The 16,571-nt window shown below is 47.1% G+C and overlaps 1 protein-coding gene across 1 annotated transcript; it reads right to left on the reverse strand.

The window, feature by feature from the left end:
* Positions 1 to 6,856: 6,856 nt before the first annotated feature.
* ADIPOQ (adiponectin, C1Q and collagen domain containing) lies at positions 6,857 to 13,302 on the reverse strand. Its single transcript, XM_069024815.1, has 3 exons — positions 12,944 to 13,302; positions 9,084 to 9,303; positions 6,857 to 8,657 (listed from the first exon to the last, which is right to left on the reverse strand). Exons 1-3 carry the CDS (start codon positions 13,058 to 13,060, stop codon positions 8,131 to 8,133), a joined length of 864 nt encoding a protein of 287 aa, XP_068880916.1. The 5' UTR covers positions 13,061 to 13,302; the 3' UTR covers positions 6,857 to 8,130.
* Between the last annotated feature and the right edge of the window lie 3,269 nt (positions 13,303 to 16,571).

Below are 16,571 nucleotides of genomic sequence, written 5' to 3' on the forward strand. Positions count from 1 at the left end.
TGGGTTGTCTTTTGTTTCAAGACAGAGAGCTACCATCAGTATGTCACTTTTAATTTAAGGTACACAGAAACAAAAAGTAATTTCACCTTGATACATTAAGCTGAGAAATGTTCTGACCCCAGACCATGGGAATGCTTGGATTTAAAAATAAAATTTCATTCTTGAAATTGTACTTCACAGAAAAAGAAACGTAAAATTACTTTCTTCTCCTGCAGAAGCTAATGCACTTACTTGTGCTTAGAGGTATAGTGTATATGAATCAGGCTGTTGAAATACTAGTTCAGATTTTTGACATGAGTTTTTCAGAACATAGAAATGTTTCATTTTTACCATTCAGTGACCAAACTGGATCTCAGAATGAAAAGAACAGGTGAGTTTTTAGTATATTTTTTCAGAGGCAAGAGTGTAATCCTGTCTAATCTCAAATGCAATCTGTATTCCATAAATTGATCGCAGCTTAATACTATGACTGATCTTTCTTTAAACACTTCACACTAAAATTGTACCTTCAGGGAAACCCTTTCATACTTCTGTCACATTTTTATTTCTTCAGTTTGCCTTAACAAAGGAAATCTTAAATCTAACAGTAACTGTTCTGACCATTTTAAGTGAACTTAAAACTGTAAGCACAATAAACCCAGTAGGGTTTAGGTGTCTTTTGATTGTGTTGCTGTGAATTTCTGAACAGCCTGTGTTTCATCATGGAGTGTACTCTAAATTAGCATTCTGACATTTACTCTGCTTGGTGCCTGACATTGTGCTGTGTCCCTGAAGGAACAGCCTTGCTCAGGCAGTGTCCTTTCCCTCTTAGTGCTTGCTTTGCTGAGAGCCTGGGGTTTCCAGTTTTCCTCATTGAGACCAAGGTAAAACAATTTGAGTGGTGCCAAGTGTGCTTGGACTGTTTCTGGCTTTGGTGCTGTGCTTTCTCCAAACTAGGTTTTGAGAAATGAGTTGCTGCCAGGAAATGGAGGCAGTATTTTGGGCAGGTGCAGAAGAAGAAACAAGATTCAAGAAGCAACTCTCCTCCTCTGCTCTTTTATCTACTTTTGCTGATTCCTCAATATGGTCATCTTGGTTTTGGAAAACATCCCTGTCCACGTTTTGTACATACTTCTTTGTTTTTCATTTGCTTCCTTAATCTGTAAGAAACTTGAGCATTAAGTTTGATCACAGCAGCAGGGTATATTCTGTGATACAAACCCACCTTGAACAGTTACACTTCAGTATGGATGGTGTTCTCTCCTTTAAAGATGTCTAAAACCTCAGTGAACATTGGTTTGAAGGTGCTAAAGGTGAGTGGTTCTAGTATTGTAACATCTCACCTGATCAAAACATGGAACTCTCTCCGAGGAACTGGGTAGAGGGCAAATAATGCTCCTGGGTCCAGCAGGAGTTTTCATCCTGGTAGGATATAACTATTCATTCAAGGTAGGTATAGCTAACATACCTTTTTGTGAAGATTCCCATAAACTCAGTGTTTCATGTAGAAAAGCAGCATAAATAGTACTGCTGGCACCTGGGAAATATGGTATGTGTGTCTGTGGGGAGGGAACCTAGTCTGTGAGGTGTTTAAAAGTGAGTTAATCAAAGTCCTAATGAAGAAAGCTGTGGAATCTCATTAACTGCCTGGGTGTGCAGCTAATGCTACTCTGGCTGCAGCTACTGGGAGTACTGGGGGTTCTTGGGTATTCCCAGCTCTCTCCTGCTAACTGAGCTTGGCCTTCAGTCTGATACCTGTGTGGGTCTCCTGGGGTGGAATGAAATGGGAGGAACATGCAGAGTTGGGATGGGATATTGTCAAACATGCATCTTGTAGCTGTCTGGAGTGTGAAGTTCCCTCCTGCACAGGTGAGGCTGAGGGTATGTATCACATCATCTCTCTAAAGAGGACTCTGAGTGTGTTAAACTTCCAGCAGGAGCTGTAATTTGTTTGGGTCCCTTCTGGAATGGTGTTAGATGAAGAACAAAATGCCCTTCAGCTTCACATTGTTTCTGTGTTACCATTTATCAAGGCTTTCATTCTAATTAGTCTGGGCAATCAGCCTGTTGTCAGGAAATAATCACAAGATGTCAAAATCTCTAATAAAAATTGATGTACAGGGCATTTGACTGCCTTGGCCAATTCATTTATTGAGCTTTGAGTCCTGTCCCTTTTGTTGAGATTGACACATCTCATAATAAGTGTTTCTTAGGGAGTAAGGCTGTTCTAACAGCAATAAGCACACATTTAGACTGATGTGTATTAGGTTATAAGCTGCTGGGTACTGCTCGGTATTTCAACATCCAGATAAAGGCTCTAGTCTGAATAGGTTTGTGAATTGTCCCAGTGACTGCAGTGGGACAGCTGGCAATCTATAAAGCTGACCTGCCTGAGACTTGGCAGGATGAGGTCCCAAGTGCTGAAATGCCTTAGAAGGGTGTAGCTAGTGGTGCAGCACAGATGAAAAGTAATTGCTTCAAAACACTTAAATGTCAGCCTGTTCCCTTCAAGACTCTCAACAGGCCAGGGCTCTGTTTGTAGGGAACTGCAGACTGTCCCAGTACATTATTTGGAAATAAGAATGTGCAATCTGTTTTGAGCTGAAAAGAATCCAGTCATTGTGAGGGAGAGAAAGCTGCCATGCTAAAGAAAGCTGGCTGTCATCTGTGTATAATATTTCTGCAGTGCTGCTTCTGGGCTGGTTTCCAGGTTATCCAGTATCCAGTGCTCCACTGTTCTTCATATGAGCAGGAACAGGCAAGCTCAGACCTAATGTGGCAATAGTGGGTTTTCCTTGATGGCTTTTTGCTTAGTTTACTTCTGGGGAATTAAAAGTTTTCCCTTTAATATTTTATTTCAATAATTGAAGAGGAAGGTATTTTTCTTGATAACGAAAGAATTCATTTAGATGAATAAATGGACTTCTTCCTGCTTCCCTGGGGTGTTGAGAGGCTGGCAGGCATCTTCCTGCTCTCAATGTGCAGTTTTTCAGCACATAAGAACATGCTGGGCAGACGATAGTGCAGCCCAGTTCTCTGCGCGTCCCTGTTGGTGATGGGGCTGGAATGCCAGCATCACATCAGGGATATTTTGGAAAAGCACAATGCAAGTCAGTCCTTGGCAGCAGGGGTGGCTTTGAGTATGAAGATTTGCTTCCATGTTTTTGCTTTCAGGTTTATTTTTTTTTTAGTTTGCCTTTTATATTTGCTCATTGGCCTTTGCCAAGCAGCAGGGTTAGAATCCTGACCCTTATTACAAACCTTTTAGTCAAGCTTCTATAAGGAGTTCAGAACAGAGGGAGACAGGAGCAGTATCTTTTAAAGTTTTTAAAATTCACAAGTAGGACTATTTTGTGAATGATGCTTGCTTATTTATGAAAAAAGTCTTAGGTAATCTTGTATGAACTCATGTTAACTTAAAGCCTTGTGGAAGAAAGGACTCTATTTTGAATATTGTGAATAAACAGATGCACAGCTGAGAATGTTGTGTATGAGGTGGGTGATGTGGCAAGGGGATACCTGTTGCCAAGGGAATGTGACAAAGCATTCCTGGTGCTGACAGGAGCTGTCCCACCAAGGGAGTCCCAGCTGGGGATGCTTTGGTGAGGACACTTCAGAGGCAACTCCTGTCACGGGACAGTGGCTCTGTCCTGTCAGAGAGCTTCCTAGTCAGGGTGTGCCTCAACTTCCAATGCAGCTTGCTGAGCAGTGTCCCACTGTGGCCTTTTGATGATCTACTGCTTTGGAGCTGCCTCTGCATCACTGGGGTACGGGTGCTGTGGTGTGGGAATCACCTTCCCTGTGTTGTACCTCATCCAGGATGACAGATCCACCTTGGCCTTACAACACTTGCCAAAACATGGTACAGAACTAGAATGGCTTCTTTGGAAATCCCTGTCAAGGAGCAGAGAAGCTGTGCTGTCCTCTCCTTTAGGCAGAGCTCCACTTCCACAGATGCCCAGATTTTCAGAGGGAGCTGGGTGTGTTGGTTCATACCCCCTCTCCTTCCCTGCCTGACTCCAGAAGGGAATTAAAGATTTGTGTTCAAGTGTGATCTCTCTGCCTCCCTCCCTGATGCCTCTCCATAAATCTGTCCTGCTTTATGGGAGGGATCCCACAGATTTCCTTGAGGGTGGGAATCCCTGCAGGAAGAAATAAATATTGACATTTAATGCTTCCATTTCATTGGGAACAAACCTTTCTTTCCCCCTGGACTGGCTGGAGGGTAATGAACTGCACCTCCATGTAAGGATGTCTCACAGTGTTCTCAAAGAGCAGTGGACTGGGCTGATCATCCTAGGATGAGCTGAGGGGTGGGTTTGGTGACTTACAGTCCCATGGCAGACTGAGTCTTTTCATCAAGTACCTACACCCAACACAAATACAGTCATAGAAGCATGTGGCAGCCTGGGCATGTTCTGGTTTCATCCACAGTATTTCAAAGACTTTAAACCTGATGGCATTTCTTGCATGGAAGAAGAGTAGCTGATTAGCCAAATGTCAGACTTGATCCTAATCCTGCCTGCTTCCGTGATGAAAACCCTCTAGTGAGTTTATACTTCAGAAATGCAAGTCTTGCAAGCAATTTATCTTTTTCTTGTAGCTCTTCATGGTTTAGTGCAGCTGCTATTTGTATTCCAATTAATTACTGGCACAAGTGATTACATGGGGTTGAAGTACAATTAGGACCAGCCTATAATTGTGTTTGAAAGGCCTATGGATGCTTTTACAGATGGTTTCCCTGCTGGATGAGACTGGCCAGTCTCTCCAGCTGTCTCCAGCTTTCCATGTTAGTTCTCTCTGATTGTTAGTGCAGTGACTTCAATCTTTCATTGGGGAGTGTTCCTGCTTTCTGGCTCTGAGTATATTAGCCTCTAAAGGGAAAAGCATCCATTTAAACCTGCCACAGCCAGAGAGGCAGTAAATAGTGAGACATAACTTTGTACCAAGGCATCTACTGTCAGGATTGATTAAAAACCACAAACTAAAACACTTAAATTTGTTAAGAGAGCAGGTGATTCTGTGCCCTCTCAGCATGTCAGTGTCATTCTTCCTCTTTTTGTTACAAGGTAATTGTGTGTTCAATGCAGTGTGATCCTCAGGAGCCAGCCCGGGCCTTGGAGATGTGCCTGTGTTGGCCAGGTTTTCCTCTCCCATGGGTTTATGAAGCATGGAGGGACAGTAAAACCCTAACAACTCCATAATGGAAGAAGGCCAGATTCCTTAGGAACTCCCCATAGCCCATCTCCCAGGACCTTGTTATCCCCCCAAACCCTATTTGCAGCTCTATCTTGAAAGCAGCCCAAGGCCAGCGTGGTGCCCTGCAGCTCTCTGTCCATGGGCTACCACAGTCAGCCTTGGCCGTGCGGCCTTGACGTGGCAGAGCTGGTGAGGTGGAGGTTTGATATCCATCCCACATGCAGAAATTTGGATGTGCTGGGCTATAAGGACTCCCCAGGGTGATTGATGGCCATGCTCAACTGCTGCTCCCAAAGCTTGTCAGCAGGTTTTGGCTGGCTGAGACCCCCCTGCAGACCCCTTCAGGGGCTGGGCAGCCTCAGGAGGCAGGAACAGAGGTGAAAGGGCAGCTGTGGGGCTGCAGTGGGGAAGAGGTGGGGGTGCTTCTCTGCCTGTCCTGTGTCCGTGCTTGCTTTGTTGATGGAGTGAGTCTCTGTTGGGAGCATGTGCCTTAGAGGAGAGATGGAAGGTGGCTTAAACTGGAATCTGGTGCCTGCTGGGAAAGTGCATGTCTCAGCTGAGCAAGAATCTTACAGAGGTTTGAGGTGGAAGACTTCTTAAAACAGTCCCAATCCCTAAAGGGAGGGCTTTGACCCCTGTTTCCATGCCGTGGGTGTTTACCTTGTTCACAGCCTGCTGCCTGGGCTGCAGTTTCTTGCAGTTGCTGGGTTTCGAGGTGCCTGGCTGGGACATGCATGAGAATGCAGGTACTTTCCTGGAGTATCATGGTGAAGCTGCAGTTCAGTATTTGTGTCTGTGAGAAGGGGGAAGAGCCAGTACATGGAACAGCAGTGCCTTAATGGCTTTCTTTAAAATTTTTCCCAGGGTCTAAGCCTCTGAGTACTGGTGTACTGGATAGAGCTGTAAGCATGTTTGTTCCTGCTGCATGGCAGCAAATAAAGCAATAATTTGTTTTGGCTCCCTCTTGAACTAGTCTTTAAACTTGTATAGCCTCCTAATGTTTATCCCAAATGCCTCTTAGTACTGTGGCTGTTTCAATTTTCCCTGTCTTCTGAAGATCCATCTGAAAACATTGAAAGAAACAGTGCAAAAGCTCTGACTTGCTCCTTTCAATTTAAGCCTCTTATGGCATTTGATCCAGCAAATGCTGCATTTTTAAATCTCCTTTTGTTTATGGATTTATGGATTTATGTTTTGGTTTGGTTTTTTTTTACCTTTGCCCTGTTCCTTTCCCATTAATTCCCACGATAAGAGCAGGGTTTTTCGCAGATTTCTGAATTTAGCATGACCAGATTGGGCATCAGTTTCACCCTTGCTAAATCCAGTGTGCTTGAAGCCCTCAGGGCCAGCAGAGGCCCTTGCTCTGGATGGCCATTTAGGCTGGATTTGGGATATTTGGTTGGGGAAATAGTCTGAAAACCAGAGCTCATTTTATCCAAAAAGGATGCAATACAGTGTAGGGTGGTGAGATGCTGAAGCCTTGATGAAAGTTAGAGTGTGGAGTGTTTCTTGAGAAAGCAAAAGGGGGGGTACCCCTGTGTTTGCCAGCCCGTGATGCCCCCACCTTGCTGGGAAAAAAAATAAAATTTCCTGGGCTGTCTGTTGAGGCTAGGAGTAAATCCCTTTCTTCAAGTCCTTCCCAACAACTCACACAAAAATGTGGAAACATTCTCATTGAGAGAGTTTTTTATTGTTTTTTATTTGCAGTGTGGTAATTCACTGGAGTGTGGAAAATGATGTTGCAAGTAATTTCAGTTGAAGCTCTTAATGCTGTTTTGTGCTTGTAATACTGCATTAGCTCTGATCTGTGTTAGCTTGTTCTGAAGCTTAGTAGCAGGAGTCTTCTTGAATGTATCTGAGAAACCATCAAATCCTCTTTCAGCTAAAAGTCAAGCAAGCTCCTTGGAGAGCAGTTTGATGGGATCGACAATAATTCTAGCCTTAAAAATCTTCTGCATTCAGCCCAGAGCTGGGGATGGGCCTGGGGGTGTTCATCCCAGGAGCCCACTCCACATGGGAAGCTTCAAAACCACCTGAAGCTCTGCCTAGCTGGTGAGCAAACCATGGCTTCTGGCACACTTAGGGCCTGGAAAAGTAGAAACACAGCTGACAGATCTCAACTTCTGGGTGCACTTGGGAGCTGTTTAGAGGGGAGATGGGACAGGATCTTTGTGGTCACCTTGGGGCCCCTGAAATCACACAGTCAGTGGGCTGCTTTTGTTGTGTGGCCTCACCGGTGCTCATAAGGCTTCTCAGATAAATCACAAGAGAAGATCCCTGCCCTAAACCAGCCTGCTGTCTGCATTAGGGATAACAACAGGGGATAAACATAAAAGGAAAATCAAAGGATTAAAATCAGTGGAAGTTAATAACTTGAATATATTCAAAGATCTGGGCTAAAACAAGGGAGACAACAAACCAGGAGTGAAAGTCAAAGGCCCTAACACAAGAGGGAGTTAAAAAAAATGAGTCATCTGTTCAGCTGAAAACAAGAGCACTCTACTTCTGTGAGTAGTATTTTCCCTCTTCTACTCAAACTTTAAAACGCTGGCTAACATTTCTACAATTGGTTTAAATTGATTTAGGTGGCTAAAAAGGGGAGATTTAGAATGTCATATTTAAATGCAACCAATTTTTCTCTTCTCACTTTTAAATTTAAAAGAAGGTTAAGCCATATTGAGAGTTACTTTTTCATGACATGGCAGGAGTGGTATTTGACTTTGGGCTGAGGTTTCCACAGGAAAGCAAGAGCAGAGGTAGGAGTGAGCTCTTGGTTCCATGGAAGTACTGGTACGATCTCACTGATTTCACAGGAGAAAAGGTCCCCCCTTGGCAATCGTTGCCCTTGCAAAAGGCAGTTTTCTGGTAAATACATTATAGCTATAGCGCCAGTGGCCCAGGCCACGTCTGGGGTTAAGCCACCTGATCCTTTTCCATGCAGCACCCCCTACTTTAGTAGTTATCTGGGTCAGGGTACAGGAGGAAGCCCATGAAAGTGGAATCATTGAGGTTGTCAGCATAGACACCGTTTTTGTCCCCATTCCCATACACCTGAAGCCAGACCTCGTCCCCGGAGCTGAGGTGCAGCAGGACAGAGCCACTCGCTTGGTCAACGTTGTTGTTCTGGAACTGGTCATAGGTGAAGATCACGGCCTTGTCCTTCCTGTAGAGGCTGACCTTGACGTCCGACAGGTAGACCGTGAGGTGGTAGGCGAAGTAGTAAGTGCCAGGGACGTTGCAGAGGAACTTGCCCGTGCTGGGGTCGTAGTGGCCCTGCTCGTTGTAGAAGATCTTGCTGAAGCGGATGGGGAGGTTGGGGGCAGGGCTTCGCTCCGTCAGCCCTACGCTGAAGGCAGAGCGGTGAACAAAAGCATCTTTGCCCTTCTGCCCTGGGGTTCCAGGAATTCCAGGAGATCCAGGAGGTCCGGGAAAGCCTCGGCTTCCTATTGGGCCTGGTTCACCTTTGGGACCTGCTGGACCTGCAGGACAGAGTGGGGACTGGGAGCTGTGTTTGCACTGTGTTAGCGGCTGCTACTGAAATGCAGAGGGGGCTGTGGCGTGAGCCCTGCTTGGCAGCACGGAGCTGAGGAAAGGCTCAGGGGCTTCAAGAGCCCCCAGGAGGTTCCACTGAGGCAGCGAGTGGAAACCCTGCTCACCCCCCACCCTGGCTGTGTGCAGAACTGCTGAGAGCAGCATGTCAGAAAAAACATCATTAACTGGGGAAACAAACCCCACACCAAACTGTTTGATTTAGGTTATGGAATCTCCACCCCAGGAGATAATCAAAAGCCATCTGGATAAAGATCAGGCATGAACCCACCAGACATGAAACCTGTTGGGACTGGGACTGGGGCTAGGGCTGCCTGTGGACTTGAGCACCAACATACCACCTGTTCCTCACCAACCTTCATCTCCTTTATCTCCCTTTAGTCCATCTCTTCCATCTTTCCCATCCCGGCCAGGGACTCCGTTGTGGCCAGGGTAGCCGGGTGCTCCTCCCATCCAATTGGCACATGGCATTTTGGGGTCAGGCTGGGTGTCCTGGGCAGCCACCCCTGTGGAGTGGGGGGCCATCAGCAGCAACGAGAACAGCAGGAAGCCTGCCGGGCCCCTCATTGTTGGTTCCTGATGTGGACAATTGCTTTGTTAACTTTAAAGGTTAATAGGGAAAAAAAAGTGAACACTCTCCCCCCCCAAATAACAGAGAGGCACAAGAAGACTGAAGTTTGAGTCAGTACATCCGAAGGAAAGCAGTGCTGCTGGCCCCAAGGGCCTCTCTGCATCCAGCGTGCTGCTGGTGTGAGCTCCATGAGCCAAGCTGGACCCCTGGGGGCACATCCAGTGCAGACAGGAGCAAACACCAGCTACTCCTCCAGCATTCACGGGCTCTGTGCACAGGCACAGATGTTTCAGGACTGAGCACGGCAGATGCCAGGGTATCTGTGGCTGATCTCCTTGCAAAGCTCTGCTCAATTAGCCACAATAAGCCCTGACTCCTCCCCGGGTGAATGAGCAGCCAGTGGAAGGCACAGGTCTGGCAGAGCCTGTCTCAAACCCTCGACAGCCTTGAAGCCAGGCAGGGGTGGTTTGTCGCTGCACAAACAGCCTGCTCATCTGGGTTTACCTAACACAAACAGGAACCACAGCCAGGCTTCCCAGTTCCTCTGAGCCACCATATAAAATTATGATACTGGAGTTTTTTCCATCTGAATTGTTTTTTGATTACAGAAGACAAATTCTGCAGTGTTGAGGCATTGTAGGACTGTATTTCTCTTTAATCTGGCTGCTTTGCTGGTCAGAGCAATTAGTGCAGCTGCCCAAAATCAGGTGGGTGTTGGCACCCTGCAGCCAGCCTGGCTTTGTCCTGTGCTCCCAGGTCTTGATGGGCTTTGGGTCAGGTTTTTAGAACACAAGATATTTTAAAATGACCACTGTTGTGTGATACTGCTCCCTGGGCAGGGTTTATACTATGGAACAGTAAGAGTATCCTGTTAGGAGCATTGTAAGTGGCATAGTAGGCAATAAAAAGTGAGCAACAGCATGGCAATTAGAGTCCCTTACCTCTGTAATTTTCAAGAAAAATAATATTTTGGAGCAATTTCTTTGCAGGGTTGATTTTCCTAGGCAAGCTATTCAAATGTCGTATTTTAAATAATGTCTTACTAGCTCTGGTGTAATTGCTTCAAAGAAAGCTAAAGGAATGTGCTGGTTTTAGCTGGGGCAGAGTTAATTTTCTTTGTCGCGGGTAGCATGGGTTGTGTTTTGGATTTGTGCTGAACACATGGTTGATAACACAGGGGTGTTTTTCTTATTGCTGAGCAGTGCTTGCACAGCATCAAGGCTTTTTCTGCTCCTCACGCCACCAGTGAGGAGGCTGGGGGTGCACAGGGAGTTGGGAGGGAACACCTTCAGGACAGCTGACCCCAACTGACCTGAGGGGTACTCCATACCATGGCATCATGCTCAGCTATAAAGCAGGGGTAAGGCTGGCCCCAGGCTGCTGCTCGAGGACTGGCCAGGCATTGGTCGGTTTGTGAGGAGCAACTGTTTTCATTTGCATCACTTGTCTTTCTTGGGATTTATTTGTCTCTCTTTGTTATCTTCCTTTCCACAAAAATTTCTTTTTGTTATTATTACTATTTTATTTCAGTTATTGCATTATTCTTATCTCTACCCATGAGTGTTCTCACTTTTACCAGTGCAATTCTCTCTCTCCCATCCTGCTGTAGCAGGGGTGAGCGAGTGGCTCTGTGGGGCTCAGCTGCTAGCTGGGTTAAACCACAACAGTAACAAAGAGGTTGCCATGATTTCAGTTTTTGCAGGATATTGAAGGAGCTTTGAAAAAAAAACTTAAAAGCTCTGTTTAATGGCTTTGGTGGGCAGTGCCTAACACTTAAAATCAGAAAACTCCAAAATCCATGCCCACCCAGCCAGGCTCCAGCCATCCAGCAGCCACACAGCACTCTGAGATGGGGCCAGTGCCCTGGCTTGGGGGCAGTTTTGGGGCTGAGGGTGTGCTGTGGGGTCCAGTGAGCACAGCCTGAGCCTTAGGCAGTGTTCCTGTGTCCCTGCGCTTTGGGAAGCGAAATGCCCCTTTGCAGCAAGGGATGTAGTAGTGATTGTCCATGAACCAGCCTGGACCAGTGAAACTGCTGTCTACAAATCCTGAAAGTGGCTTGGTTTGCTAAGCAAGGGTGTGCACAGCGATCACACTGCAACATGACCCCCTTGCCATGTCCCAGTGGTTGGCACCAAGCAGAGGGATCTTCATCCCCCCTGCCTGGGGGCACATATATGTACCCCTCCAAATCAGCTCAGGCTGCCTGGGAACACCTAACTGTGTTAAAACATGGTGGTGATCCATAAAAATCTGGCTCAAAATTGTGTTTCTTGAGCCATGTTTTGGTGATTTTGTTGGGGTTAGTTCTGCTTTCTGGTGTGCTGCCTAGAACTCAAATATCATTTCCATTTTAGTGGTGTGCCCCACAGCCAGGTCTTCAACTGGTGCAAAATAACCCTCTCCTATAAGGTCACAAGCAGTGCAGGTATGAGGAGCCCAAAGCAGGGCTGCAGGGAGCTTTTCTGGCAGCTGCTTGGCCAGTTTGCCCTGGAGGGCTCAGAGCCATGCCCTCCCCAGCAGCAGTGCACACTCATCACACACAGTGCTCTCCTTTCTCTTGAGAAAAGCTCTGTAATATGCAAGGAGAAAACTACTTCTATCCCTACAGTTTAACTCAAGCACAGGTGATTTCTGTGCTTGAGAAGCCAAGCAGTTCTCTGGCATAAGCATGTCTTACAAAGGGGAAGTTTTAAGCTGTGTCTACTAGATCTGAGCTTAAACTCTGGTTTAGAAGTGACATCCCTTTACTTGGTCTTTCCTATTTTGTCTTGGTTTTCCATCTGATGCTTAGCATCAGTTTAACATTAAATAATCTGCTATATTTGAATGTCAGTCAAACCTTTTGGACAAGAAATAGATGAACAAGAAATAGATGAACAAGAAATAGATGAACTGTACTGCTGGTGGCTTTCAGTTATTGCCTTGGCAGCTGCTGTATTAAAAGCACATCTGCGTTATATGAAGCTTATTCATTTATCAGTAGAAACCAGTGTGGCATCTGTGAGAACAATGCCATTCCAAAGGGCTACGTAATGATTCAGAATTTAAATTTCAGATAGCACTATATAAAAATTATGTACAGCCCCCACACCTTTCTGTGCAAAACAGACCAAAAAATCCATCTGTTTTCCCACTAGAGAATTTCCCTCAAAAGGTATTAACCAGGGCTTTGGCTTATGTCAAACATTTTTCTTTTTGTAATTCTCCTAGCATGGTTTTTGCTGATGTTCCAGCAGTGGCTTGTTCCAGAGGCTCACAGCTTAAATGTGAGTGGTGCAGGTTTCTGGTGAGGAACTTATGCGACTCAAGGAGATTTGGGGCAAACCCAATCTTCCCTGGAGTCTTTGAGGAAAGAGGTGAATTGAAAGGTGCCAGTGCAGTATTTACTGTTAGAGCCATGCCGTTTTTCACTGTTGTTCCTGACTACTTTTTGATTTAGGAGTTCTGTTCTCTAAATAGTGTTTCCAAAAAGGGGAGTATGAATCTAAAGGAGATCAGCTATTCTTGGTTTAAAATACTCTCTGGCTATTACAAGAATAACTCCAAGAAAGATAACTTCTTGCAAACAGAAAAGTCTGTCCAATTCAGCCCAAAAGAAGAGAAACTCCTGAACTTAGTAAGGAGGGAAAAAAAAATCATGCTTACCAGCTGCTTTGAGTCCTGGTTGGCTTGCTGCAGTCTGTTTAGAGAATGAGGTCTGGCTATCGCATCGCTATCCCTAAGGGCACGGGGAGCTGTCAGCTCAGACACTGCTGTTTCCATTTGCTATTGCGCATGCTGACCTAAAAGTTGGGTTTTCCCATTAATTTTTCCTGGACATAACTTAAGTTTTGGAACACATATATAATCCACTGGGATAGCTTGTGAAGATGGCCTTACAGGGAAAAGATAGGTTTGGGAATTGGATGGGAGCTGGAAGAGCAGTGGTTTCCTGGAGAGCCTGTGTGAGAGCCTGTTCAACCAGGGCTGTGCTTGCCTAGCACCGGCTGCTGCTCTTTGCAAATTGGGCAATGTTGTTAGTGGCTGGTGGAGAAAGTGTGTCCAGCTTGCAGTAATGCACGCACATGAGGTTTTCAGTGTGTTAGTAAATGAATTATTGTGGAATAAGTGTGGGCTTCTCCTTTTAACTGCAAGAACCATTCCTGCCTGGAGGCTGCTGCCACACCAAAGAAGGGCAAAGCTGCCTGAGGGGGAGGGCAGCACTGGGGGAGAGTTCCTTTTTAAGGCACCCAAGCATGTGCCAGCACTATTGTAAATGACTGGAGTAATTTCCGCCCTAGGATGGCTTTCTACCTATCGAGCTTTTTGGCTTTAGGTCAAAACAAAGTCTCTTTCTCCTCTTTCTCCCTGTATCTGTCTCCTTCCAAAGCAGAGGTTGAACCTTAGCTAGCAGACGCTTTCCTCTGCAGCTGCTCTGGGGCAGCTCAAAGTTAGCTAGGTGGAACCTTGGCAAACCTGAGCTCCCAAATCATACCAGGAAAAAACAGTGTGATGTGTGATGTTGCAACTGGGCATGGGGAGCTGGTGTGCTTGTGAGAGGGGAAACTCATCCAAGTGAATGCCAGCATGGCAGTATTCTGAATTGCTGAGTTCTTTTCAAGAGCTGGCTATCTGGAGAGACTAAAAAGTTGTATAAATGAGCACATAAGTAACTTTTTGTATGTAGTGCTGGGAGTCAGCAAGAGTGAATTTTTAAGCCTGAGGAGAAGGTGCAGAAGGGAGGAGCCACAGGACAACTGCATACTGCCTGCCTTGTTTTGGTCAAGCCCCTAGTCCAGCATTTGAAGAATATTTTTAGTTTTTGTTGGATGATAGGTTTTCCATGCAATGTTGAGACTTACTCTCTCATGCAACCCCAGTAAAATATGACAGTGATCTAGTTGGATCTGTTTTGTTATAAATGTGATTTTCTAGAGCCATGTGCATTTGTGTGCGTGCAATGCCAATGTTTCTGTCGAAGTCTCCTGAGTAATGAATGGAGGAGCAGGACCTTGGAACTGAAATTGGACCAGCTTTTGCTGTGGAGTGAGAGGTTTTCAGCTGCCCCTGCCCCAGGTGTGAGCAGGACAAGGCTGGTTCCCCAGCCAACTTTTGGCTTGAACCCTGAAATGTATGATTGGGATATTTATTAGGCTGCCAGGAGTTGAGGACTGGACCTAAGGTGCTTAACAGGTAGTGCTGCAATTACCTCATGGTCTTTCAATTCAGTTGTCAGGGAAATACCACAGTGATAAATTTTTCAGTGGTCCATCAAACATCTTCCCAGACATTATCCCTGCCTCCCAGAAGAGAGGTGGAAGTTTATCTCTGGGGGTACACCCCGCTGATACAACCCCTGGCACACTTGCTTGCGGTTATGTTATGCACACTTGGTTTGCAGATTGGTGCTGGCTCCCGTTCCTGCTGCAGAGGGAGATATTGTACAATCCAGGGAGCTGCTTCTGGCTTTGTGATAGGAAAACAAATCAAATGCTTTGGCTCTGCCTGGTGACAAGAAAAACCTGCCACCAAATGTGGGCTGTCCTGGCAGTGCCCACAGCTGCGGTGCTCAGGGACAGCATCTCTGGATGGACTGGGGGTGTTTTGGCACAGAGAAAGCTGCTGCTCACAAGTCCTGCAATGCCTTCTCTGCTTTGCTCCATGGTCAACAGCTCTCCTGTGTGGGACACGTACCTAACTTGGCTACAGGCCTCGTGCTGAGCCTGGATGTTTCCTCTCTTGGATCTGATGCAAGCCAGCCAATAAGAAAAACACAAAACTGACTTGATGGATTGTGGCTCACAGCTTTCAGTAAGAATTAAAAATAAGCACGAGGTTATATTTAGCCATCTATAAACAGGAATAAAATAGAGCAGAGGCTCATTATCAGCTATGCTCTGTCAGATCCCTGCTGGTGTTGTTTGAGGGGTAGAAAGCTGCTTTGGCCAGGGAGGTTGGGATGGTTGGTGACTGTCCAGGCCCTGTTGGCAGGGTCTGTGCCATTGGTCTGGGGCAGGAGCCCTCAGCTGCCCACCACTGTCTTCTCCCAATGGCATCAAACCAGCACCACCGTGGAGCCCAGTTCCATGGGAACCCTCATACCCCTGGTTGTCCCTTCCTGAGACTGCTCTTCCTGTCCAGAGCTGGGGTTCCTCCACTGGGATCTGTCCCGAGCACTGTGCTCCGGTTTGCTGTCCCCCCGGGATACCAGGTCATTCCCTTGTCTTCCCTCTGGCCCTGGATACCGCATGTCCCAGAAACAACACACATTCCCCACTTTGCTAAAAATGGCCAAAACCGCTGATGCTGTCTGGCAGGCGGCCTGGCAGGCTGCTCCCTGCTATTTTGGTGCTGTCTGAGGCCGTGCACCCTGGAGGGACCACGGCCTCTATGCCAGGGTCTGCAGTCTCCATGCCAAGGGTGCTACTGGCTCCATTTCAGGGCACCGCAGGCAGCTCGGACAAAGTCAGCTCAGGACAAGTCCCCTCCTGTGGCCAGCCAGACCTGTGCCTGTTTCTGCCACTGCCTCATGGGCACCTGCATTGGGTGCAAGACACCAGCGAGTGCTGAGGAGCCAGCTCCAAAGAAAAAGCAGTAAAACGGCCTATGCTGCCATCTCACCAAACTGCAATTCCCCGTGATCCCAGGCATCCTTGTGTACCCAAACCCTTCCCTGTACAGCCTTGTACTTCCCTCTAGTGGCTAATTATTAATGGGAGCTCTCCCTGTGCCAGGCTGGAGGGTATCAGCCTGGTCCTGGCGTGCCCCTGGGGCCTGCTCAGCCCCCTCCCCATGAAGCTGCATCCTGTGGGATCGGCTGTGCTGGTGGGTGCACTGTGTGCCATTGATGTCCCCAGCAGTGCCAGAAGGGAGGCACAAGGGCCATCGACATGGAGTGTGGCACAGCCTTTCCTGTTACTGGCCCTGATGTTCCCCCTGGATTTTCCTACATGAGCGTGGGGAGGTGGCACAGGTACAGGGACAGGCAGATCTGGCAGCAGTGCCCGAGGCCAGTGTGTGGGTGCCAGCCCGCAGCAGGGCACAGTGGCTTTCTGTGGCCATGTGAAAGCCCAGCTGGGCTGCTCACCCAAGGCCATGGTAGTGTGATAACGGGTGGAGTGGGACAGGATATGCTGCAGTGGGGATGCTGAGGCAGCGTTTGGGTCCAGGGAGAAGGTGACACACCCCACTTGGTGGGCTGGGGGGAAGCCTGGCCCTGGCTGCAGGACACGGGACCCACTGCCACACTCTGCCTTTGCTTGAGTCCAGCCTCCTGCTCAGCACTGGGGTTACC

The sequence above is a fragment of the Aphelocoma coerulescens genome, chromosome 9 (genome assembly GCF_041296385.1).
Source record: "Aphelocoma coerulescens isolate FSJ_1873_10779 chromosome 9, UR_Acoe_1.0, whole genome shotgun sequence".
Lineage (NCBI taxonomy): Eukaryota > Metazoa > Chordata > Aves > Passeriformes > Corvidae > Aphelocoma > Aphelocoma coerulescens.